The following is a 25,444-nucleotide window of genomic DNA, read 5'->3' as shown; positions in this document are numbered from 1 at the left end:
TGGTTCAGATGTGTTGTAACAAAACAAGAACACATTCAAGATTAGACACATACTTTAATTACAATAGAAATCATGTTTACGCGCTTTTGGTCACATAAATCAGAAATAGAATCAATGCATACATTAATTTACAGTATATATGGATTCGTATAAAAAAGCCCTTACATACATTTATGTCAGTAGCACAATGTGTAAAGCCAAAAACTTCTATGATCTCCTACAAGTGCAACGCAAAAACAAATGAGTGACTGAGTGATTGTGTTAGTCTCTATATGTGCAGTTGTTGTTGTTTGTGCATGTTAAGATGTTGTCTGGAGGGTTAAGAGCGGTGCAGTATCCGTAGTCGCCTGAGGTGGCGCCTTTGTTGACAGTAATCACTGTAGTTGTACTGTGTTTGATAGTTCGGGGAGGCAGCGCATAGCTACAGTTGGACACAATGACGGAAGCACGGAGGCCGCTGATTGGCTAACGTGTCTGCTCTGGGCACCGGAGACGCCCTCTGATTGGCTGTCGACCCCTCCTGGCATCCGTCCTGAGGCTGGCGGTGGCAGTGCTGCAGCCTTCAGCCCTGTATGCTGTGGGAGCCATGTTGATGCCTGGTTTTGTGTCAATACTGCACTTTGGATGGTTGAACCACCGCGTCTAAAGGAGCGTTAGCCGTGCGGTATCTCCAGCACCGCGATGAGAAGGGGACAACGGTTCAGGATGGCGTACGCAGCACCGGAGGGAAGCTGCTCATAGGCTCCTGGGCAGCGTATACATTGTTTCAAAGCAACTCAAGTTAATGCTAGTTAGCCAGGTAGCTAGCTGGCAACAGCTGTGCGGGGACGCTGCGTGGGATGCGGCGTGGGGTCTCACCGCTCCAAACGCTCTCACCGTTTCCGCTCTTTTCGAACATTAGTCCCGCTGTTTGTACACCGCGTCCGTGAAAACAAGGGACGGCTAATTTCCCCGCTAGCGTGTACAAGTTGTCTATTGTACAGCTAGCTTGTTCTTCGCTAGCGTTAGCATGTCGAAAACCAGCTTTCATCTCCGGTCACGACAGACATTTGTTAGCTGATAGGACTCGAACGCGGCGTCGCTTTCAGATATCTCATCACTGTGTTTTGTGGAAACGAGCCAGCGAGTGATCCCGGGGCTGAGCTATGGCTATGCACCCGTGAGTTTCTAATGGAGAGCTGCCGATTCGCCTGCCCAGCTGGCCCAGGAGCAGCTAACGGGCTAGCAGCGTAACTTTCCTCTCGCCCCGTTGACGCTCAGGCTCAGCCCGCACAAAGCTGCACAGCCCCGTTTCCACGCTAGCGGAACCCCCTCGTACCCGAAGCAAGCTGGCGGCTCTCCGAGTAGAAGCCGAGGACAAGGAGCTGGGGCCGATGGCCTGGGTGCTGAAGATGGACGACGCCACCATCGAGTCGGGGCTGGTGCACGACTTTGATGCCAGCTTGTCCGGGATCGGGCAGGAGCTGGGGGCTGGAGCCTACAGCATGAGGTCAGAGACGACATGGAGCCGAAGAGAACGGCACGCTACATTCTAATGTGTTACAGCTTCTCTTTGTGCTGGGTGTTGATGTGTTTGTCTCTTTTGTTTTGGATCCGGAATGGGGAAGTCTTGCTTAGGGAGCCGTGATCAGGGACCAGGATCCAGGTCTCTATATTCCATGATAACGACTAGGAAGTCTAGAAAGCAAACCTTACGTTGCCCCCCCCCTTTCTGATTAGGTCACCAGAGTTGGTATACGGCTTTGTTTTTATGGCCACAATCCTTTGAGTCAATGTGGAGGACTAAGTGGCACCAGAGCTGGTTGAACTTTACACAAAGCAGCTTAATTTCTGTCTCCTTCAGCTCAGAGTTTGTTGTCCTCATTTGGGGACAGTAGGACAATGATGATGGACAGTTGCTCATGCCCAGTTTCCTTGTTTGATTATTTTACCTTAACAGTTTTCCTTGCTGTCTAAGGGTGGTGTGTTTAGGTTGCGTGGATGCAGCCGGTGTCATGGAACCTGCACACACACTCTCTGTGTCACCGTGCCCCTAAGTTACGATAGAAATCCCTGGTATCAAATGCTCACCCTCCATGTTAAAAGTTTAATAACGTGTGGATTATATCACTCAGGCTCAGCTATGAGTCATGGAAACTGAAGTTAATCAGGCTACTTGTTGCTGTTTCATAAAGTGTTGTGTGTTTGTGATTGGCTTTGTTCTTGACCAACATCTCGATAGTAGCCGCTGGTATGTATTCGATATTGTGTAACAGATAATGGCGTTGGAGTTGTGATGTCCAGATTGAGACGTGAGGTCGAGCGTCTGTCTTATCAGCAGCAGCGCCGGACATCTGCTTACTCACATGCTTATCTGTGTGCGGCGTAGATATGTGCCAGTCTGCTAGAAGAGTTCACATGTTTACTCGTTTCCAAGGGATGGGCTGGTCAATGAAGAGAGTGTATGGGTGTGTGTCTGTGTGTGTGCGTCAGGGCCTGCAGGGTAGCGGGGGGCATGTTTGGAGTCAGCAGCTGGTTGGAACAGAATGTCTTGCCGTGTTGGAGTGAGACCGGCTCCTCGGATTACAGGAAGCAGATGTAGGTTTCCCGGGCAGCAGGTGTGCAGACGGTGCCCTGGCGGCTGGCACTCAATCGGGGCGGGCACCGTCTGAGCTCCTGAAGGGGTTAAACGCAGAGAAAAGGCATCAGATAACAATGCAGACTAAGGTGAAGAGACTATTGTTAAGCAGGGAGGAAGAGGTGGCTGGTGGAAAGTTTCCCAGATGCCAGTGTTTTTACAGTTGAAGCTGTGATTTAGAGCGGCGTCCTAACTTGCCAGGAAGCTCTGCAGCTAATGAGATGTCATTGCTCTGCACACACACACACACACACACACTCACACTCACACACTCACACTCCCTCTCCGTGTGCACTCGGTGACACTCCTGCAGCACTGGACAGGGCAAGCTGAGGACAGGTTGGTTGTCTAGAGTGACTGCCAAGTGTGTGAGAGTGTGTGTCAGCAGCGCAGCCTATCTTTGGGTGTGTTTGTTCGCTGTTCCTGGAACGGTGGCAAGGCTTCTCCGTCCATCTCAAACTACAAGATGAGGGAATAAGCGCTGATACCGGTTGAATACTTCCACGCTGTTTGGTTAAAGTAGGGTGTTGTTGCGGTGCAGAGGGACAGAAGACACTCTGACCTGCTTCTCTTAGCTTTAAGCGTTGTCATGGTGATTGAGGGCGATATTGGGGCTTCAAACCAAACAAAAGCGAGTTGAAAAATATGGAGGCCGCAGGCAAGGAAGATGGATTTTAACAGGAAAACACGGAAAACCCTTTAAGTTGTTTGAAATGGCACAGACGGCCGCCTCCTTCACAGGGCTCAAGCCATTTCTCAGCTGGTTCTCTGCTCTCGTCTCACCCCTGCCTGCTCTCGTCTCTCCCTCTCTCCTCAGCGATGTGCTGGCTCTGCCAATCTTCAAGCAGGAGGACTCCAGCCTCCCTCCTGACAACGAGACCAAAAACCCCCCATTCCAGTATGTGCTGTGCGCCGCCACCTCTCCTGCTGTCAAGCTGCACGACGAGACGCTCACATACTTAAATCAAGGTGAGACGCCGCCGCACGGGAGACACAGGCTGAAACTGAAGGTGCCCTGAAAATTGAAATAACAACAACAACCCACAACTTCCTCTGAAACAAGATGAAACTGAAATGTCAAAATAGAAGAAGTATCCCTTGGACTAGTAAAGAACTACAAGCTATGACTTCTACACTACAGTAATGTAAAGCTGTTGCTGTATCTCTAGTCTGGCCTTTGTAAAGATGACTTGATGAGGAAACACACAAATCAGAGTCAGAAGAATATGAACAATAGGGAAAATAAAGCGAAGCATCTCAACTGTTGCATCATTTGTTTACAGCCAACTGATCTTCTTCTCCAATTTAAAAGTTTTCTCTGGGCTCCTTTAAGCCTTTTGTTGATGCATTTTGCAACCAGCTGATGGGGCTTTTTGAAGCTGACCCGGTCATCCAGTTCATCAGGTTTAGACGCCTGACAGATGAGACAAGAGCTGTTAACTTGCTGTTTATCACTTGGTGAGATCAGATTGTTGTGCAGGATTCGTGCTCCTCACCCTCGCTGTGATGTTGTGATCGTGACCAAACAAAGCCTCCTGATAACCTTAGGTCTTGTTTGGATCCGATGTTTACGCGGCTCACGTTTCAGCCGCGTCTTTCCCAGCCTGGCCGTGTTTTCTTTGTCATGATATTGTGATCTCTCCCGGTCTCGCTCTCAGGCCAGTCTTACGAGGTGCGAATGTTGGACAACAGGAAGCCTGGGGAGTTACCAGAGCTCAATAACAAGATGGTGAAGGTGAGAGCGGCTACATGCTGGTGATGAAGAGGAAACCATTGACGTCTAAATATGAAATAGAGTTTAAATGTCAATCTGTGTGTGTGTGTGTTTGTGTGTATAGAGTATAGTGCGTGTGGTTTTCCATGACCGCCGGCTGCAGTACACAGAGCACCAACAGCTGGAGGGCTGGAAGTGGAATCGCCCTGGCGACCGTCTCCTTGACATCGGTAACTTGGTCTGCCAAGAAGCATTTACGTAAACTGCCCCGTGTCTGGGATGTGCTATTGAAACGTGTGTGTGTGTGTGTGTGTGTGTGTGTGTGTGTGTGTGTGTGTGTGTGTGTGTGTGTGTGTGACAGATATCCCCATGTCAGTGGGCATTATAGAGCCTAAGACACACCCCTCCCAGCTCAATGCTGCAGAGTTCCTCTGGGACTTAAACAAGAGAGCCTCTGTTTTTGTGCAGGTAAGACACACACGCACACAAACACACACACCTCATCTCTACAATCACACAAACATCACCTCTCTTCTGCCATCTGTTGGGCGTGCCACTGAATTCCACATCAAAAACAGATTACTATCTCACACACACACACACACACTCTCCTGGTCTCCCCTCTGTCTGCAGGTGCACTGCATCAGCACTGAGTTCACCCCCAGGAAGCACGGCGGGGAGAAAGGCGTTCCCTTCAGGATCCAGTTTGACACCTTCACACAGGGAGACGGAGGAGAATACACAGAACATCTCCACTCAGCCTCCTGCCAAATCAAAGTCTTCAAGGTACACACACACACGCTGACCCTAAGGTGCTGATACACTCTGCCCCTCACGTGTCCGTCCTCACAGCCGTCATTTCCTTCTCCCCTCTCTCTCCTCCCTGTGCTCCTCCTCAGCCAAAGGGGGCCGACCGGAAGCAAAAGACAGACCGGGAAAAGATGGAGAAACGCACAGCCCAAGAGAAGGAGAAGTACCAGCCCTCATACGATACCACTATCCTGTCAGAGGTCAGTGTGTGTGTGTGTGTGTGTGTGAACACTGGGAGGGAGTGTGTCCCCAGGGGCAGTCGGTGTGTGTGTACTGACTGGCTTTGTGTGTGTGTGTGTAGACGAGGCTTGAGCCCATCATAGAAGACGCGGGCGACCACGAGCTGAAAAAGTCCAGCAAGCGGACACTACCAGCTGACTGCGGTGACTCCCTGGCCAAGAGAGGCAGTGTAAGTTCCCTCTTCCTCCTCCTCCCCTCTCATTCCACACACACAGTGTTAAGGTACGCGTGTGTGTGAGGCTTGTGTAGCATTAACACCTGTGCGTCTCCCCTCAGTGCTCTCCATGGCCAGACAACGCCTACGTCAGCCCCAACCAGGCAGCTACTCCCTCCTTCGTCTCCACCCCCCTGTCAACATACACAACCTCCTCCGTACCAGACAGGTAAACAAGTGTGTGTGTGTGTGTCGGGCGCTTCTCTCCTTCTTTTTGACCTTTTTTTAAAAATGGGGCCGTGCGATTGATCGACTTCACTTGTGTCGCAGTGATTCGTCGTCGCCCAATCACCAGGCAGAACCGGGCAGCCTCGTCAACTCAGAGGTGAGTCGTCAACACGGTGCTCCAGGAGCAGCTGTTTGGATTGCTTTACGGTGTGTGCGTATGTTTGTGTGTAAGCTCCCTGTGTGCGACTTTCATCCCCTGCAGCAGTTGAGCCCCACTGCCTCCATACAGGACGCCCAGAAATGGCTGCTGAAGAACCGCTTCAGCTCCTACACTCGACTCTTCACACACTTCTCAGGTACACACACACACACACACAGTCTTTCGTGAGTGTAATACAGTCCCAGCTGACTCCTCCCATCTTCTCTCGCAGGTTCTGATTTGTTGAAGTTGACCCGGGATGACCTGGTTCAAATTTGCGGGCCTGCCGACGGGATCAGACTCTTCAATGCACTAAAATCCAGGTTTGTCTCCTTCGTGTGTGTGTGTGTGTGTGTGTGTGTGTGTGTGTGTGTGTGTGTGTGTGTGACAGTTTTACTTCATAAATGTTTTCTTCTGTGTGTGTGTGTGTAGATCTGTGCGTCCCAGGTTGACGGTGTACGTTTGTCACGAGTCTCCCAGTGAGAGCCCCCTGCTGGAGAGACACGGCAGCAGCGAGAACGGGGAACACAGCATCTCGTCTAGTTTGCACGGTACGCTCATGTGTAAAACACCAAACCTTACTCCCCCCTGCTGGATGGTGTAGGTGTGAGACAGTTAGTCCAATGCCCGTCTCCCTCTCGTCTCTCTGCTCAGTGTACCACGCTCTGTACCTCGAAGAGCTGACGGCTGCCGAACTGATCCGCAAGATGGCGTGTGTGTGCAGCCTGCCACTGGAAAACATCAACCAGGTGTACAGACAAGGGCCCACAGGCATACACATCCTGCTGAGCGACCAGGTAAGGGAACACAAACACACACACACACACCCATGCACCGTGTCTGTGTGCCGTGTGAGTCGACGGGCCGGGAGGATTTGCATCTGATTTGCACAGCCTCCCTCTGTCACACACACACACACACACACGCTCCTTTGTGTCCCACTTCTTTATCCCGTCGCTTCACGCACAATGGTGTCGGCAGACGTTTGTTTAAGCAGTAACGCTTCACCTTCCACCTGTTTCAGATGGTTTACAACTTTCCCGATGAGAGCTGTTTTTTGATCAGCACTGTCAAAGGTGAGCAAGAATGAGGCTTTAAGCAGCCACATCCTGCTGTTCTCTGTGTTTAGGGTTCACAAGTCCTGGAGTTTTTGAAAGCTATCTGTTTAATCGTAGTGTAATCTTACTCTGGTGTCCTTTATCATTTAGTAGGCTGTGATTGGATGATGATTCAGACCAAGGCTGTAGGAACGTTTGTGCTGACTTGTCCAAATGTCTCGCCCCTCCTCTCAGATGAACTGGGAGAAGGACTCCATCTCATCCTGAAGTAGCCACCAAGACGACGGATGGCACCACACAGATACTCCACCCTTTTGTTTTGGAGCGGACGCCCCGTCCGTCTGTCCACTCTCCGTCTGTCGCCCCTCTCCCCTTGTTCTTCCTCCCTCCCTCCCTCTCTCTCTCCCTCTCTCTCTCCCTTTAAACGTTCAGATGGATAGATGGAAAGCAGAGAGTTAAGCCATGTAAATGTTAGAATCTGACATGGGTGTGTCCATTGTTTCATATTGAAAACACTATTAACGCGGGAGGGGAAGAGGGAAGAGACGAGACTGCAGGGGGCCGGGGGGGGAGGGGAAAGCAAACGGCCGTGCTATGAACTTTTAATTTTAATATTTTATTTTTTAGTCTTTTTTTTATGGTTCTGTGCGGAGGAGGGAGAGGGGGAGGCGAGGGGAGGAGAGACGAGGGGGGAGTGTGACGTCCTGGACCGGCAGCAGCAGCAGGAGGAGTAAAGAGAGTTGTTTCCTTTTCACCACCGCTCGTTGCCCTCTTTTTCTAGACGACGTGGAGAACCAGCACCAGGCCAGTATTTGATTACCTGTAACGCTGAACAGCACGCCATCTCCTGCGTACTAACCTGCGTCAAAGGCGAGTCCCCACTCACTCTGCTTGTCCAAACATTCTCCAGGGTCCTCTTCGGTAACCACGGCAACTTATCGATCGGACAAACTCGATAGATCCTCAAACGACTGGGAGTGTATTACATTTGCGGATGTTCGGAAAAACCGTATTCTTTCTTCTTTTCGTACTCGTGGTGGGACGGACTGACGGAGGATTTGTTGTCACATAAACTCGATGCTGTGTGATTTCAGACTTGCAGCCATGTCTTACTGTCCGTCGACCCGCTCAGCTCAACTCTCATAACTTCACGTCTGTCCTGTTTGGCTTCTGCCTTTTTTTAATTGTTTATGTCGATTTATTTATGGGTGAGTTGTTTGTTACTCTTTTTCTTCTTTCTTCCTGGTGCCATGTTGGTTTTGCTCTGGTCAGCATCCATTTCCTCACATTCGCGTCGACACACAGACCACGTACACCTTTCCTCCGCTTTGACTCATCTGCCTTGACACACTGGTTACAAGTAGAACGGTTTACGCCTTCTGACATTTTTTTTCCGGCCCTGAATGTGGACTTAAGGGGAGACGGGAACGCGGCTCTATAGAGGACAGACAGGACGGACGGTGCCTATCTGGAAGAAAAAAAAAGCTACTACAATGCGGACCAAATAGGCTTTGGATAGATAGGCACGTTACATTTTTGGATGTCGGTCCAGATGGCGGACGAAACCCTTATGGAGTGGAGACGCCGGTGCTCTGCATGTACAATTAACCGAACCCTCCATTCCAGATCTGTCCTGCGAGTAACGACCCGTTACACAGCAGTCTGGTAGAAATCTATTTGTGCGATACCTGGTTTTGAGTGTCTTAACCTATAGAATAGAGAACAGCATGGCAGCTCCACGTCAACCTTCAAACATCTCGTGGTTTCATGTCGTTAGAGCACAGGAAGTGCGTGGTGTGTGTGCACAACGATTGGAGAAGAGCGACAGGAAACCTCACACAGGTCTCTGGAGGTTGCCCCCCCCCCCCCCTCCCCTCCTTTATTTTGGATGCACAGTGTGTGTACACTGCATGCACCTCTAAGTGTCAGTGTGTGGGTGTGCATGTGTATCATTTTTCATTCATGGAGTTGTTGCAAAGAAGACGGTTATGTCAGTAGTCTCATAAAGTTTTTTGTTGTGGGTATGATGAAACTGTGTTTAGCTTGCCATGTAGTAAAGAGCATGAGGAAGACTGGGATGCGAGGGAGGGATAATTTTGTTCATGAGTGTAGCCCCTCCTTCTTTTTCCAGACGTTAGAGACCAAGCCTGCACTGAAAATCACAAAAATCAAGCTTGATGTGTAGTCAGTAGTCCTACAGCTACACCCAGTTCTTATCCACCTTTGAGAAGGAGAACAAAGATGTTGAAATAAGAAAATACGGCACAGTAAACTGTTCACGGACGCGATATTGAGTACGGAGCGAATGTGACAACAAGCCAGGTGTGGTTATGGTCCCCTGAGAACGTATGTGTGTGTGTGAGAGTATGTATGTGTGTGTGAGGATGAGAGAGAGCAGGAGGTGACCACTGTTCATGTACAGCCTAATGTCAATGAAGACACTGATCATGTGCACAGTACCATATGCTGGAGATGTACACAACCACCTGTGCTGGAAATAAATGATTTCATAACTTTCGTTCTTGTCCTGCTTCATTGTGAGAGTAAACAACTTCCAGTACAAACTCCAAAATACATTACAAATAACCTACTGGAAGTGTGTGAGACAGAAACTTAACTTAAGAACTCCTGCTGCTCTGGGGTTTCCCCCTGAGGAAAAAAACTCAGACTTTTCTGCTTGACCTGTGTGTCTCTCTAGCTCCAGTGTCTGACGGGCTTTGATTGGTTGTACATGAAATTTGAAATACCAAAGTGATGTCTTTTCTGGCATTTTTGTTGTACATATTAAAGATGCAACCCAAACTAAAACAATGCTCACCCTGAGTTGTTTATACAAAGTTCAGATGGCTATACTGCGCAACTCTACTGCCCTTACCCGGAAATGGCCACTTTAATTAATTATTTAGCCCTATAGAATTTCACAGCATCTATATGACGTTGGGATTCATTTGTGTAAGTTTGGGGGAAAATGTGATTTTTGGTCAAATTCTCCAAAATGACAGTGTAACCATGGACCAGATTGTTCATTTTTGTGAAATGCTTTTGGCTTATTGGGAAATTGGCATTTTGTTAAAAGATGAAGTGGATTCCTGTTTAGATTCTTGCTGTATGCGACCTGCTCTAAGCAGTCTGTTTAAAATATTAATATTTTACTTGTGTGCGCATTGTCACTATAGTAGCTTTTGTGAGTTGCTCAGTTAATGGTGGTCAGTATAATACCATTGATCTATGCCATTTGGTTGGGTCTCATGCTTCTTTAATGGCTTTATCAAAATATGCTCAGTATTTCATTTACTTAAAAGTTTTCAGTTAATACATCGGGCTACAGAAGCACAAACATCACAATAATCCTTTTTTCCAAATCTGCAAAAGCAGACTATAAATTATGTCTAGAATGTAGTCAAAAGTAGTGTATTGTGCACTTTTATTTCAGAAGTACTGCAATATGAACAAAAGTGCAATAACAATTGGTTGCAAACACTAAACTAAGTAAATAAATTGTGTCTAAGTTTGGTGTGTTTGGGATCAATAAAGTATATCTATATACCTATTACTATTTCTGATTGTACTGTTAATGTTCTGTTAACAATACGTTAAGTAGTAGTAGTTGATAATTAATATTTAGTTGTGGTTATTTATAGTAATATTGGTGTTAATGTTATAATAGCACGTGGCGCCAAAAGAAAGAAGTGAATAAGCTCCTTGCCTGCCTCACCGAAGCCGTTGTAAAACCGCGAGCTGGGACATCCCCTTCGCGACCAAGCGGAGAGGGAAAAAAAGGGGGGGGGAAATCCACTGCGCACCTTTTCTGCGCAGGACCGGAAGTGTCTACTGCGCGAACCAGAAATGGCCACATTTCCGGTCCTGAATTTAAATTGTATTTCATCTAATAAAAGAAATTTAAGTTAAAACAAGTTCATACAATAAAATACAAAATACATTTAAATACAGTTATAAATAAATTAATGAAAGAATGAAAAATAAAACAATGAAACAAAATCGTTTGGATTTAGACTCAAAACACACACAGTTATAAATAAATTAATGAAAGAATGAAAAATAAAACAATGAAACAAAATCGTTTGGATTTAGACTCAAAACACACACTGTATTTACAGGCACACACTTGACCGTCATGGAGCAGATATGTTTATGTTGTAGAGCAGGGGTATTCGACTACAATTTAAAGAGCGTCAGTAGAGAAAATTTCTCGGAGCAAAGGTCTGGAAGACCATAATGTCTATCTAGTGTGATATTTAAGTAGCCCGTTGTATCAACATCTGCATGTAATCAATAGCCGACTGTCAAATCAAATGAATTTAGTACGATTCAAAAACGTTCTGACAATATTCATTGTCACGTAACATAGAACATATATGTACCAAGTTAAAGTAGGGCTGCATTTCAAAATACAATTCAGCATGTTCAAATAAAATGCTCAACTTATATAAAATAAAGGAAGCAAATGCTTGAATCTCCCATTTTCTGTTTCAGTCTTCACCATGTGTACCAGTCGAGCATGAACCTCGAAACGTGTGTCAGTGTGAGAGAATGTCTGTATCGCCCTGTATTCCTGGGACATTGGGTGAAACGGGAGGTTGTGACTTTGCACCATTACGGCTGAAGTCCGAGTCCGCCTGATAGCCTGTTGCCAGACCACAAACACAGATGAAGAGAGAGAGAGAGACACAGACAGAGAGATGTAGGGAGTAGAGAGAAAGTGAGTTAGAGAGCTGTGCAGATGTTCATATTTTGGAGACAGATTGATTACAGTTAGTGTAATTATGTGTCTTACGTCTGATTCTGATTGGCCAGATGAGGATGGTACACAGAGCTGAAGCTGCAACCACAGCCACGCCCCCTGTCACAACAACCATGACGTAGTGGTAGTACCATACACAGTCTGGACAGCAACCAACAGTACTGAGTGTTAGAGAGAGAGAGAGAGAGGGAGAGAAAGTTACTCTTGTATACAGGAGTATCTTAATTGTCCATGTGAGTGTGCATGTATGTGCGTGTAGACTAACCGGCAAGGATTCAGGGCCTAAATGATCATCACAGCTACTCCATTGGCCATTTATCAGTAAAACTCATGGCTCCGTAGACACACGCTCCACTTTGCTGCAGAGGGAGAGAGACGAGAAAATGTAGTCAGTAAGAAAGAAAGAAAGAAAGAAAGGTTAAAAAGAAGAATGAAAGAAGGCCGTACCGTTTGATCAGCTATCAGGTTAGCAGTCAGCGAGTGATATCACCAAGATGGTAGCTGACCCCGCCCCCAGCAGGACGGATGCCGCGTCTTCTGGTCTATGGACACCCAGTAGGAGAAGGCCAGGATCAGCAGCAGCCCCACAAAATAGGTCAGCTGGACCAATCAGCGGGCAGTTCAACAGAGGAGTTATTATCTTAAAATGTGGATGCAAATGTTGACACGAGTTGAAAACGATTGATGGCAGCAAATACATTTCTAAAAATCACATTGCAGGCTTGCTTGAGGTTTTGGATGAGGATGTTTCCATTCAGGATTCACAGTGAGGGCCTACTCACACATTTTCCAATGAGTTCACTGAGGGGCTTCATGATGAAGGAGGACAAAAAGCCACTCAGGTACATCACCAACGGAATGATGGCTATACAATTCTATTTCTTTTACACAGAGAAAAGGGGACTGACTCTTCCTCCTCACCCTGAAAAGTGGAACGTCTAGGGGTCCCAGTGCGTCATTGATGGGATCATCGTCTTGCCTGGCCTGAAAGTGGAACAGCAGGTAGGCCACTGCATACACTGTGATGTTGGCAATCACTGTGAAGGTACCTAACCAACACACACACATACACACACACATACACACACACACACACACACACACACACACACACACACACACGCACACACACACACACACTCTCGCTCTTAAGTTAAGATCACCAATCAGAGAAAAAGCAACAGGGAATTCCTTTTTTCCCACTTATTTTGTAACTTATTCCCATATATTAGGATAATTGAGGTATCGATTATCTGTGGCTGATGAACTATGCCGCACACACACACTCACTCACTCACACACAAGCACACGGCAGCCACACAGACACTCAAATGAGACGTTTCTAACTTATTTCAAACGATTTTAAAGTTTTAAAGCCGATGTTTTATTTTCACACAATGACACAATTTTCAACATGACATAATTACAGATGTCCCGGCCTCGGTGACGTCATGGTCGGCCCTGTACGGTACGTGAGCGGAATTGAGACGCACTCCGATTCTGCGCACTGCGCTTCTCCGTTCTATATGACGTCATTTGACGGTCCCGAGCAGAATCCAGGAAGTGGGACTCCGGCTGTTGTTTTTGTTCGTTGATCGCGGTCTCCGCTGGGTTTCTGCGTTAATACGTCGTCTTTTCGTGCCGAAATGGCAACGTTTATTTCTGTCCCGTTAAAGAAGTCTTCTGAAGTGGATCTAGTCAAACCTTTGTCGAAATTTGTCACGGCTTCGTACCCAGCGGCGGAAGAACAGGGAGAGTATCTCCGAGCCGTGGAGGAGTTAAACAAGCTCCGCAGGAACGCGCTCGGCAGGCCGCTGGACAAACACGAGAGCTCGCTGGAGATTCTGCTCAGGTATTCACTCCGCTTTGTTCAACTTTAGCGAGCTGCCGTACTAACAGACCCCATGAGAGGCTCCGCTCCTCCTGCGGGTTGACAGTCAAGTTAACTCGGCCGTTGCCGCACCCAGATGTGTTAGCCGGGTGCTGCTAACCCTGAGGGCTAAAGTTAGACGGGCTGAAGGCTTGGAGGCTTTTAGCCCCACTGTGACTCATGAGTTACTCACTGACAAGACTGAAGTAACATGGTTCTAATGTGAAACTGAATTATTTATGAAAATTAAGCTTCTTGGGACATTGGAGTTCAATTAATGAAGCACTAATAGAAACTACGAGCTTAATCCTATTAGCATCCCGAGCTAACGTCAGAGCTAAACTTATCAGTAACTATTAGCATTTCTTCCATGAACTTTATATGTTCCAGGAATACAAATGCAGAGTATTTACTTTAAGATGTCGATTGTGTATTTCATTACTTGTTTAGTGTGAAAAGCAACGAGTTTCTTTATATTATACAGCGAGAACGTGGTCAGTTGGCTTTCATTAATAAGTTATTGATTAACTACAGTGACGGCGCAGAGAAAAGCATCGTTTCTGTACTTTGTTGGAAAGTCAGCAGCTATTTCAAATGACTTATACGGCTAAATCAATTTTTAGTATAGTTACTGCAGTCACACGCTGTAGTTACATAACACATATTGTACAATGATAGCAAACAGAACTAGACTGAGCTGTTTAGAAGTCCATAAACAATAATCTAAGCACAAGTAGCTGATCCATATGAGCCAAACATATGCAGAAATACTAGTAATAATATGGACACAAGAGGAAAAGATGCTGCATTTAATTAACATTAGTGTCATTGCAACAGTAGAAACGTCAAAGTTCTCAGTCCCCTGTAACACACACACACACAGCAGAGACCAGGGTTACGCAATAGGTTCAGTACTTCAGATCTCCATGATAAAGTGTGGACAGGCCCAGTTACTCTTTCACCGTTAAGTTTACTCAGCTTTGATTGAATAACAGGAGTGACGTGTGTGTATAAGAATAAGTAGACCGAAAGAAAATGACAGTGTTACACACTTTGCATAGAGGAAGTGTGACAGTAGAGGGACGATAGAGCGTTAAACAAAGTTCTGCCGTGTCCTGTTCCCATGCTGTTGATCACTAAGCCTGCATTCCCTCATAGCGGCCTTTCTCTTTTGCTGCTTATTCATAAAGTTGCGCAGGAAAATCTCGCAATTGTTGTGTTAATAATAACTAACCTCTGTTCTCTTTGTTGATGACATAATGTGTTGACTGAGGCTCTCCGCTCTGTTTGTCGTGTTTCTCTCTTTGTTCTCTGTGACTCAGGAGGTATTCTATGCTCAGGCAGGGATTTCCCAGATAACTCGACTCCCTTCTTTTCACTTGTTCAGAGCGTGACACCTTGCGTACTTGTCTACCAGCAGCTTCTGTCTGGCCGCAGTGCAAAGTGGAATTTAGTGGCCGGTGCCAAGGTGTGGTTGTTTAGGCCCGTGGTAAGATGAAACCCGTAGTGATGACACTATCAAGGTGCCGCTACAAACGTTCTCCCGGCCTTTTAGCTCAGGACACCGGCCTGTTCACAACACGTTTCTGGGAAGGTTTATCTATAATTTACCCCCAAGAAGACGGCGGTGTAGCGGCTGTGACATATGTAAGCTGCGGCTTCACAACCGGAGACCAAACAAAAGTACAAATGTTTGTCTCTCTCCTCATGTCCTCCGCTACCCATGTGCCAGGTAGCCACGGCGACGGGCCTAGATCCCTTTCACGGCTGAGCAGACACACAGCTCGTCAGTCGCCATGGTAGCCATTGTTTGTGTAGGATGGTTTGTCCCCCCCCCCCCTTAGTCTAGCAGAAGGCTCACTCATCTCTGCTCTCCACTGTGGACGTAAACCTGAACATCAGGATAGGAAGCGGCAGGAGACAAGTTCAGTTCTCTATCTGGAGCCAGGCTGTGTTTGTTTATCTTTGTAGGGTTGATAAACTAATGAGACTCCCTGTCCTGGCTTCTGCATGATGTCATTCCTAATTTGAAAATGTTCCCATTGCTCATACAGATTGGGTGTCTGCGTGTGTGCGTGTGTGCTTGTGTGCGTGTGTGCATGTGTGCTTGTGTGTGTGTGCGTGTGTGCGTGTGTGCTTGTGTGTGTCCTTTTATTCCTGACTCACTGTCAAGTGTTTCTGAGATGACACCACTTCCTCAAAGTGCCACCCTCCCGTTATCTCACGCTCATGATCCTTTGACCCAGTTTCCTGCTTATGACTGACGTTTTAGATTCATTGTGGAGTTTTATTGTATGAATAACAACACTTCCCTCACTCCCTCACAAAGCGCTCAGCTCACATGTGCTACACCTCCTCTTCCTCTCTGTAGATACTACGACCAACTGTGTGCTGTGGAGCCCAAGTTTCCCTTCTCTGAAAACCAGGTAAGTGATTGGCTGACACGTATGACTCTGTCTCACAGAGCCCAGCAGAAGATAACAAAGCCTGTCTGTCTCTGCAGCTCTGTCTAACATTCACATGGAAGGATGCTTTTGATAAAGGATCATTGTTCGGCGGCTCAGTTAAGCTCGGTAAGTGCATCTATCTGTGTCTGTGTGTCTGTCTGTCTGTCTCTGTCTGTCTGTCTCTCTGTCTGTCGCTGTCTGTCTCTGTCTGTCTCTCAGTCCGTCTCCATCACTAATAGCCGAGTCGTCTAACTCGCCCCTGTTTGACTTTGCGCTCAAACAGGACGGCCAAGTTTTGTGTCAAACTAGTCGTTAAAGTATGCACGTGAGTGAGAGAATGAATTGTCACAGGTTTCCTCATTGTAATCTTAAGTGTGTGATCCAGGATCATACATGACCGGGTGCTCAAAGCGACAACACACAATTATGGAACGTTATGAAAGGAACAGAAAGTCCTCGGCTCCTCGCATTGCTCTCTGTTCCGGTTCACGCTCGATTCTTCTCTCCTCCGCTGCACTGATATGCGGGGGCTTGTGACCGTGACCGTGGGATTCTTTCCAGTCTACTTCCTGTACGGGAAGCGGAGCGGCAGAAAATTGATGGAGGCGGAAAATGCCAAGCCTACGCGTTACACTGCATCGACAAAAAGTCAAACTGTCAGAAAGTCAAGAAGAGCAAAAGATGCAGTGATCTGCTGCCTGAGCTCCACAGCTGGTTATGTTGTCATGACAACGAGAGAGCAGAGTCCCCTTTAAGTTCAGTCAAACTCATTCATCTTATGTGTTTTGTGTCGCCGCAGCTTTGGCCAGTTTGGGATACGAGAAGACGTGTGTGTTGTTCAACGCAGCGGCTCTGGCCTCTCAGATCGCCTCAGAGCAGAACCTGGACAACAATGACGGACTCAAGGCCGCCGCCAAATACTATCAGGTCGGTTACAGAGCACCAGGTACAGCATCGAGTACCTGTGTACCCGATACATGTTCAGCTGTGGCAGTATTGTGTAACCTGTCTGCGTGCCTCCTCTCCGTCTCTCTGTCCAGCTGGCCAGCGGAGCGTTCGGCCACATCAAGGACACGGTGCTGTCGGCCCTGAACAGAGAGCCCACCATGGACATCTCCCCCGAGACTGTAGGCACCCTGAGCCTCATCATGCTGGCCCAGGCCCAGGAGGTGTTCTTCCTCAAAGCCGCCTCAGGTACACACACCCAAACGGTCCACACACACACAGCAGGCTCATGTGAACTCCATCAGGATCCATGTTGTCGTCTCAAACTCATCGTCTTCTTGAATGACTTTGTGTTTTTAATCAGTTACGTTTCACTTAGGCAGCAATGCAGGATCAAACTTCCCCTTTCCTGTAATCAGTGTGTGTGTGTGTGGTTAGTGGCGTGTGTGACATGTTAACCTCAGTGTGTCTCATTTGTCTCATAGATAAGATGAAGGATGCTGTCATTGCCAAGCTGGCCAACCAGGCTGCAGATTTCTATGGCGACGCCTTCAAGCAATGCCAGTACAAAGACAACCTTCCCAAGGTATGTTTAGGGCACACACACACACACACACACACATAGAACTGAGGGAACATGCCTGGTTCTGCTTAAAGCTTCATACGAACACGCTTAAGCTGTTCAATCTACAGAGGCATGAAGATGCATCCAGTTTGGGTTTTGTGTGGCAGGATGTCCGTGTGTCTGTGTGTGTGTGTGTGTGTGTGTGTGTCTGATTGTAGTTACTGTGTGTTTGTGAGGAATAGACTTGAGGGATGGTACGCAGGTTGTGGTACTCGCTCTGTCCTCATTGGTCCATTTCCATCCTGTTTGACTTTGTTGCTACTAAACTGTAGTTTAGTTTAGATTTCCCTCACCGTGGTTTCTTCCTGTTTATTGTGGGTAATTTAAATGCTTATTGGTCTGTTTTACACTGTGACTGACACACACACACACACACACACACACACACACAAGGACTGCACGGTTCAAGACTGCAGACTAAATCACCTTAAAGATCCATGTGTATTACCTGCTGATGTTCACATGTTTCTCATCACAGCACAAATAGAAATGGCGATAAATTACTGCAAAGACGTCATATGACCGTGCAGCCCTCACACACACACACACACACACACCTTCCTCATGTTAAAGTAATGAAAATAATGTAGCATGTACAAAAACACATGGATCCTCTCATCCACACACACACACACACACACACACACCCACCCACCCACCCACACACACACACACACACACACACACACACACACACACACACACACACACACACACGGCTGTGGGACAGTGTATGTAGGTGTGGCAGCTGTAGCTGAAAGGTGAAGCACTCATGGCCTGTTCTGTTCTGTTCTCTCTCTCGTTGTCTTCCTCTCTTTCTTCATCCCTCGTTGTGGTGGTGCTGGTGGTGGTGTTGATGTCGGCACTCGTGTGTGTGTGTGTCCGTGCGTGCTTGTGTATGCGCACCTCTTACGGCTTGCGCCTGCCTGTGATTGGCTTCTTGTGATGTCACCCGTGGTCCGACCTCGCTGATGTGTGTGTGTGTGTGTGTCATAATCGTGATATGCCTTGCCATGGTGGGTGTGTGTGTGTCTGTGTATATCTCTGTGTGTGTGTCTGTGCGTCGCTCTGTGGATGCCTCTCCCTGGTCAGTATTTTTATTTTCAGGAGGTGCTGCCTGTGCTGGCGGCAAAGCACTGCATCATGCAGGCCAACGCCGAGCTCTACCAGAGCGTCCTGGCCAAGCAGAAGAAACGCTTTGGAGAGGAGATCGCTCGTCTGCAGGTACACAACGTCACACCGTCACATCATCCCAGCAGTCACACACACACACACACACAAAGCAGCGGTGGATCCACTCAGAGCCTTCCCCCTTGGGCCCTATCCGAGTAAATGCTGTATAGTTTCTAATGTTGTCCCTCATATTTCCCCTCAGTCCGCTGCTTTAATATCGCTGACTTTATGTTTTCCAATGCCAACATCGCCCTGTTTAGATTCTTGATCTTATTTCCCGTGAGATTCTCCCATGTCGACGTGTTGATGTTGTTTAATTGGGGGGAGTCACATGTGAGCGATTAGAGAGTGAGAGTGAACGCCATTAAAGCTGCTGATCACCTGTCAAAGCAGTGGCAGAGTGCACTTCCTGTTGGGTAATGGGGTTACACACACACACACACACACACACACACACACACACACACACACACACTTTCATTTCTTGTGTAATCTACCAAAATGCCGTTAACAGCTCTCCCGTCTCTCCTTCCTGTCCTCCGTCTGTCCCTCAGCACGCCACAGAGCTGGTGAAGACGGTGGCGTCTCGCTACGACGAGTACGTGAGCGTGAAGGACCTGACTGAGAAGATCAACCGAGCCCTGACCGCGGCCAAGAAAGACAACGACTTCATCTACCACGACCGCGTGCCAGAGGTCAAAGACCTGGAGCACATTGGCAAGGCGGCGCTGGTGAAAGCCACGGCCATCACACCGCCGCTCAGCCAGAAGTTCACAGGTGCGACACACACACACACACACACACACACACACACACACACACACACACACACACACACACACACACACACACACACACTTTGCACACGTCCCCATTGTCAAAGCGCTCGGACTCCACACGTCAGACGGACATTTTGTGCCTGTGCTTCCGTCCCCAGACTTGTTTGAGAAGATGGTTCCCATGGCGGTGCAGCAGTCGATGGGCGTGTACGGCCAGAGGAAGGCGGAGACTGTAAACAGACTGGTGGGCACCATGAGGGAGGCCACCAATCTGTGTAACGGGTACGCTGCTGTCTGTGTGTGTCTGTGTGTGTGTGTGTGTGTGTGTGTGTGTGTGTGTGTGTGTGTGTGCGTGTGTGTGCCTCTCTGCGTGGGTCTGTGCATGTGCATGAGCGCTCTGACTGTAAACAGCTCCTCTCTGCACAGCGGGCGCTCCATTAAATATTTAAACCATAATGGAGCATCAAACACAGAGCAAAACCTCTATGAAAGCCTCAAGCACTTCCTGTTCCTCCCCTCAGAGACTTTGCGGACACATAATCATTACATGTTGATGTTTAAATGTCAGGGTCTTGGCCTCCCTCAACCTGCCGGCCGCTCTGGAGGACCTGTCGGGCGACTCCATCCCGCAATCCATCGCGGAGAAAGCCCGGGCCGTGGTGCAGCAGGGAGGCCTGCAGAGCATCGAGCAGCTGATCAGAGACCTGCCAGAGCTGCTGACCCGCAACAGAGAAATCCTGGACGAGGTGGGTGACCCCGGGGAGAAGCATATGACTGTCATGTTGTTCAGCAGCAGACTCGGATGGTCACGGATGTTGCGCGTTCCTCCCAGCAGATGAACACGCAAGCAACCGTCTCCCGTGCCCAAAATCCCAGATCAGGAGCGTCGAGGAAATCTTAATCCTCTGATCTCTGGGCCAAGGATCTGTCCTCCAATCACAGCCAACACTTCTTAAAAATATTAAGCTGGCAAACAAATTAACAGACGGGAAATCAAATCTACTACAAAATGCACTTCCAAGTTATTTGTTGGAGATATTAATGAAAACATATCTGTGCTATAAATACACAGAGAGGGAATCAAGAAAGAGTTTACAAAATGGAAAGTCAGCAGTTGAGTGTCGTACGTGTGTGTGTTGTGTTTTCTGTTGTGCACATTCAGAGTATGTGTGTGTGTGTTTGTCGTCAGGCTCTGAAGATACTGGACGAGGAAGAGACGACAGACAATGAGCTGAGAACTAAGTTCAACCAGCGCTGGAACAGAACTCCCTCTGGAGACCTGTACAAGCCTCTACGCACAGGTACACACACACGCGCACACACACACACACACACACACACACACACACACACACACACACACACACACACACACACACACACACACACACACACACACACACACACACACACACACACACACACACAGCACAAACAGGAAGTCAGCTGTTGTACTGCGGTGTATTCTAGGCCGAGTCAAACTTCCCCTTCCCCCCTCTTCTCCTCCCTTCTCCTCCCGTCTCTCCCTGCAGAGGGCGCTAACTTCCGTAACATTCTGGATAAGGCGGTGCAGGCGGACCAGGTGGTGAAGGACCGATACAACACCCACGGGGACATGATCGCCCTGCTGTGTAAACCGGAGGACGAGCTCATCGCCGCCATCCCCTCCGCCAACCCCACCAAGACGCTGCAGGGGAGCGAGGTGCGTGTCTGTCTTTGTTGTAACGTCGCAGTGTGTAGTTTTGTGGCGGTGAAATGAGCGTAACCTCATTCTGAGACGCTTTGTGTGCTACGTAAACAATAAATCCCCCAGCAGAGGAACACCTGGTGGCTGTTGTGTCCCTGTCCCTTGCCCCTCGTCCCTCTGGCAGCTTCATTTTTCATTCAGCTTGCTGAGTTTGCATCGTGTTTCACTGGGGAACGTAAAAAAAAAAACCCAAAGCAAGCAGAACCGGCAAAGAGAGCAGAAGAAGTATTTGTTTCTCCTTGTAAAATCAATTTTCTTTGGGCACTATTTCTCCATACATGCCCTGAATGTAGAGCAGAACTCCACGTCTCTCTGCTCCTTCACTTGTTATGGGACGATAACACGGCGGGAGCAGGAACCTGGAGGTTACAACAGAACACAACATCCACAAACACGTCAAACACCTTCTGAGGCAACAATCAATATATCACATCAAACTAGACTTCATGTAGAGGAGCCTTTAGAGGCTTCTGATGTATCCCGTGAATCCAAAAGGGTCCATTTAAAGACCAACAGACCCTGCAGCTTACAAGAACCAACACCAGTGACCCAGTTTGGCGTCGTCACTTAAAGCTCCCCAGCTTTTGTGCTCGTCTCCTCTCTAACCGGTCTGTCCGTCCTCCGCCAGGTCGTGAACGTGCTGCGCTCCCAGCTGACCCAGCTGGACGAGGTGAAGAAGGAGAGGGAGGTCATGGAGGGAGAAATCAAGGGCGTGACCTTCGACATGTCTGCCACCTTCCTGGCGGCGCTGGCACAGGACGGCGGCATCAACGAGGAGCAGCTGTCCATCTCCCAGCTGGAGCAGCAGTACGGCACCTACAACCAGAGGCTACAGGCCAGCCTCCGCAGGCAGGAGGAGCTGCTGGCACAAGTGCAGGTACACACACACACACACACACACACACACACACACACACACACACACACACACACAGAGGAACAAACCTAACCTCTTTGGTCAAGGTAATGAACTAATGGAGACTATTGCCATCCAGGTTGAGTCGTGTCTGGCTGCAGTCTTCCTCCCTGCTGAAGTGCCCTTAAGCCTGACTCACTATTTAGCAACTTCCCAACCAGAGCCAGCAAAACACTGACGTTTCAACTTAGCAAATAGTTCACTTTTCCCTGTAGTTATCTGCAGTAAAGCTTCCTGTAATTCATCATTAGGCTCTGTTGTTGCACCTCGCTTAACCCCCAAAGCGTCTGAACATATGTGCTTAAACACACGTGCTGGGTGAACACGTGTGCTGAGTGAACCTGCTGCCTTGTTACCGTCCCTGCAGACGTCTCACCAGGAGTTCAGCAGTCTGAAGCAGTCCAACACGGAGGCCAATCAGAGGGAGGAGGTCCTGAAGAAATTGGCTTCAGCTCACGACAGCTACATCGAGATCAGCAGCAACCTGCGCGAAGGCACCAAGGTACTCGCTCAGCACAACACACACGCACGCACGCACGCACGCACGCACGCACACACACACACACACACACACACAGCTCACGGAGGAAGAGCTGCACTGCAGTAGTGCAGAACTTGTCAGAAAGTTTCTAGCGCTGTTTGTTTTTCGTGCAGCTAATTTATTTTTGTCCTGCTTTGTTTCCTCCCTCATCAGTTCTACAACGACCTGACAGAGATCCTGCTTAAGTTCCAGAACAAATGCAGCGACATCGTTTTTGCCCGCAAGACCGAGCGGGACGAACTACTTAAGTATGTAGTTTTCTTTAACTTCTCCCCATGTTTGATTGTGTGTGTGTGTGTGTGTGTGTGTGTGTGTGTGTGTGTGTGTGTGTGTGTGTGTGTGTGTGTGTGTGTGTGTGTGTGTGTGTGTGTGTGTGTGTGTGTGTGTGTGTGTGTGTGTGTGTGTGTGTGTGTGTGTGTGTGTGTCACTCCTCACAAACTCCGCTGATGCAATGTTCCCATCCTGTTTTCTTCCAGGGAGCTGCAGCAGAGCATCGCACGAGAGCCCAGCGCTCCGTCCTTCAACGTCCCCGCCTATCAGAGCACTCCAGCCGCCCCCGCTGCAAACCCCACGCCTGCACCCAGGACCATCTATGTGAGTCACACTTACAGGAAGCATCCGGTGCCTTAAGGGACCCGGTTAAAGGACTAGAATGTGGTTAACACACCCGTCTGTCTCTGTCTTTGTCTCTCAGTCACAGCAGCCCCAGCAGCCTCAGCAGCCCCAGCAGCAGCCACAGGCGAAGGCCCCTCCCCCCGCCAGGCCCCCTCCCCCGTCCTTCCCCGGCCAGCCGGCCGCGGCGGCGCCCGGCAACCCGCCGCCCACCGTCCCGCCCGCTGCCGCCGGCAACCCTCCACCCGTGGGCCCGCCCACCCAGGCCCAGGGTCCACCTTACCCCACCTACCAGGGGTACCAAGGGTGAGTGTGTGTCTGCCTCCCCACACACACCATCACACACTCCTTAACTTAAGACTTTAGATTTAAATTGAAAAGCTTTATCAAAGTAGAATCAGTTAAGCAAAAACCAGTGAATGTGTTTGTTTGTTTGTGTGTTTGTTTGTTGGAGTAGTGTGTAGTGACTGTGTTGTTGTTGCAGGTACATGCCCATGGGCTACAGCCCCTACCCGTACTACAACATGCCCTACATGCCCTACCAGCAGGCTCCAGCGCAGGCAGGCTACCCGGCCACCCCACAGCCGGGGCAGGGTTACCCCGGATACCCTCAGCAAGGCGCCCAGCAGCATCCTTACTACCCCCAGCAATAACTCTCTCCCCTTTCCCCCCATGCTCCGCCCCCTTTTCCTCTCTTCACACATTTACACCAAATAACGAAATCTTAACGCCCCCCAGCAATAACGGTTCATCTCCATCTCTCCCCGCCAGCCTTTGTTTGGCCGTAACAGCGGCTTTATGAGCAGAAGTGAAGCGGGACCTTGAAGCTGCTTCTTTGCACTACACACCCCCTCACAACCCCCCCCCTACAGCCCCCCAGAGCCCCCCCCCTCCTTCTCCATCACTCTACCATCCTTTACTCCACATGTAACATCTTATTTAGCATCTTTCCTCATGTTTTTCTTGCTCTCTGATTTCTTAATGGCATCCATCATCAGTGCACTAACCCCTCCTCCTCCCCCTCCTCTTCCTCTTGGGGTCATGTTTTAATATTCTTGTTTTCTAATGATTTAGTTTGATTCTTTAATTTAACTGGTTTGCGTTGGTAACTCACTCTCTGGGCTGGACTGCTGGACAACGCTAGAGGAGCTGCACCTGTAGGCATGTTTCCTAATTTGGGCGCGTGTGTGTGTGGATGGATAGGCTGTCATGACGGTCAGGAGGGCACTGCCACATCCCCTCACCCCCCCCCCCCCCACCCAAGCAAACCCCTTAGTGCTTCTATATCGACTATATTCCTATTTTTGTAATGCGTACTGATGCATCGCTGATGTATATACGTATCAAACCGAATGGCCTGTAGGTTTTCTAATGTTGATGACTGTTGGAGATCTGCTCTTGTCTTTCTTTCTCCTCTCACCCAGGGAGCGTTGGTGTATTTCTGTGTTACAATCAGCTTGTACAAGTGGGAGAAATGGCTCTATTATATAAATATATGTATAAATAAGACTGTGTGGTTAACCAAGACTCTCTGCTCTCATGCTCTCTGTTTATTTTTATTCCTCAGCTCTAATGTGATTAAAGAGAACAACAAGCAGCGTTTGTCTGGTGGCTGTAGCGTCATGGCAACTCAAACACACTCATCTGAAATCTTAAGAATCAACAACTTCTGATCAAGAAAATTATATATAATAATTTTGTATAGCATTTGATCAATCCTGGAAGGTAATAAGTCACAGAAATATTTCAATATTGGTTAAAATGCTATTACACGATGACATCATCACACTTATTTGCATTATTGGACCAGATATTACATGTTTGACCAATTTAAGTGAAAAGAAGTGTGTGTGTGTGTGTGTGTGTGTAAAAAAGAAAAAGTTTGAGAACCACTGGTGTACATGCATGTGTGTGTATGTATGTCCGTATCAAACATGTCATGTGTGCTGTTTTGTAGAGTCGCCAGCAGAGGGCAGTGGTGCAGTTCCCAGGCTGAGTAGCAGCCGT

At 48.3% G+C, this 25,444-nt stretch overlaps 2 protein-coding genes across 5 annotated transcripts; both read left to right on the top strand.

The window, feature by feature from the left end:
- The first annotated feature begins 227 nt into the window (after positions 1-227).
- On the top strand, positions 228-9,665 carry ubp1 (upstream binding protein 1). 2 transcript variants are annotated; one of them, XM_076139238.1, is made up of 16 exons: positions 228-1,489; positions 3,435-3,586; positions 4,276-4,352; positions 4,456-4,561; positions 4,693-4,799; positions 4,965-5,117; positions 5,231-5,341; positions 5,443-5,550; positions 5,658-5,764; positions 5,866-5,920; positions 6,026-6,119; positions 6,195-6,285; positions 6,395-6,513; positions 6,617-6,759; positions 6,987-7,038; positions 7,255-9,665. In XM_076139238.1, the coding sequence occupies exons 1-16, from the start codon at positions 1,374-1,376 to the stop codon at positions 7,290-7,292; spliced, it is 1,629 nt and encodes a 542-aa protein (XP_075995353.1). In that variant the 5' UTR covers positions 228-1,373; the 3' UTR covers positions 7,293-9,665. The 2 variants fall into 2 exon arrangements, with proteins under 2 accessions (XP_075995353.1, XP_075995352.1); XM_076139237.1 differs by having other exon boundaries at positions 232-1,489; positions 5,996-6,119.
- Positions 9,666-13,310: 3,645 nt separating this feature from the next.
- On the top strand, positions 13,311-25,039 carry pdcd6ip (programmed cell death 6 interacting protein). Of its 3 annotated transcripts, none has more exons than XM_076139347.1 (18): positions 13,311-13,634; positions 16,024-16,078; positions 16,156-16,225; positions 16,899-17,026; positions 17,140-17,293; positions 17,530-17,630; positions 18,762-18,893; positions 19,397-19,619; positions 19,780-19,903; positions 20,190-20,367; positions 20,811-20,922; positions 21,154-21,323; positions 21,997-22,245; positions 22,652-22,786; positions 22,979-23,073; positions 23,302-23,419; positions 23,529-23,743; positions 23,922-25,039. In XM_076139347.1, exons 1-18 carry the CDS (start codon positions 13,429-13,431, stop codon positions 24,088-24,090), a joined length of 2,634 nt encoding a protein of 877 aa, XP_075995462.1. In that variant the 5' UTR covers positions 13,311-13,428; the 3' UTR covers positions 24,091-25,039. The 3 variants fall into 3 exon arrangements, with proteins under 3 accessions (XP_075995462.1, XP_075995463.1, XP_075995461.1); XM_076139348.1 differs by having other exon boundaries at positions 13,312-13,634; positions 18,777-18,893; positions 23,520-23,743; XM_076139346.1 differs by having other exon boundaries at positions 13,312-13,634; positions 23,520-23,743.
- The last annotated feature ends 405 nt before the right edge of the window (positions 25,040-25,444 follow it).

The sequence above is a fragment of the Genypterus blacodes genome, unplaced genomic scaffold, assembly GCF_046128005.1.
Source record: "Genypterus blacodes isolate CSIRO-AG114 ecotype Tasmania unplaced genomic scaffold, CSIRO-AGI_Gbla_v1 ptg000438l_1, whole genome shotgun sequence".
In the NCBI taxonomy this organism is placed as follows: Eukaryota; Metazoa; Chordata; class Actinopteri; order Ophidiiformes; family Ophidiidae; genus Genypterus; species Genypterus blacodes.
This window is presented reverse-complemented; position numbering and strand designations above follow the sequence as displayed.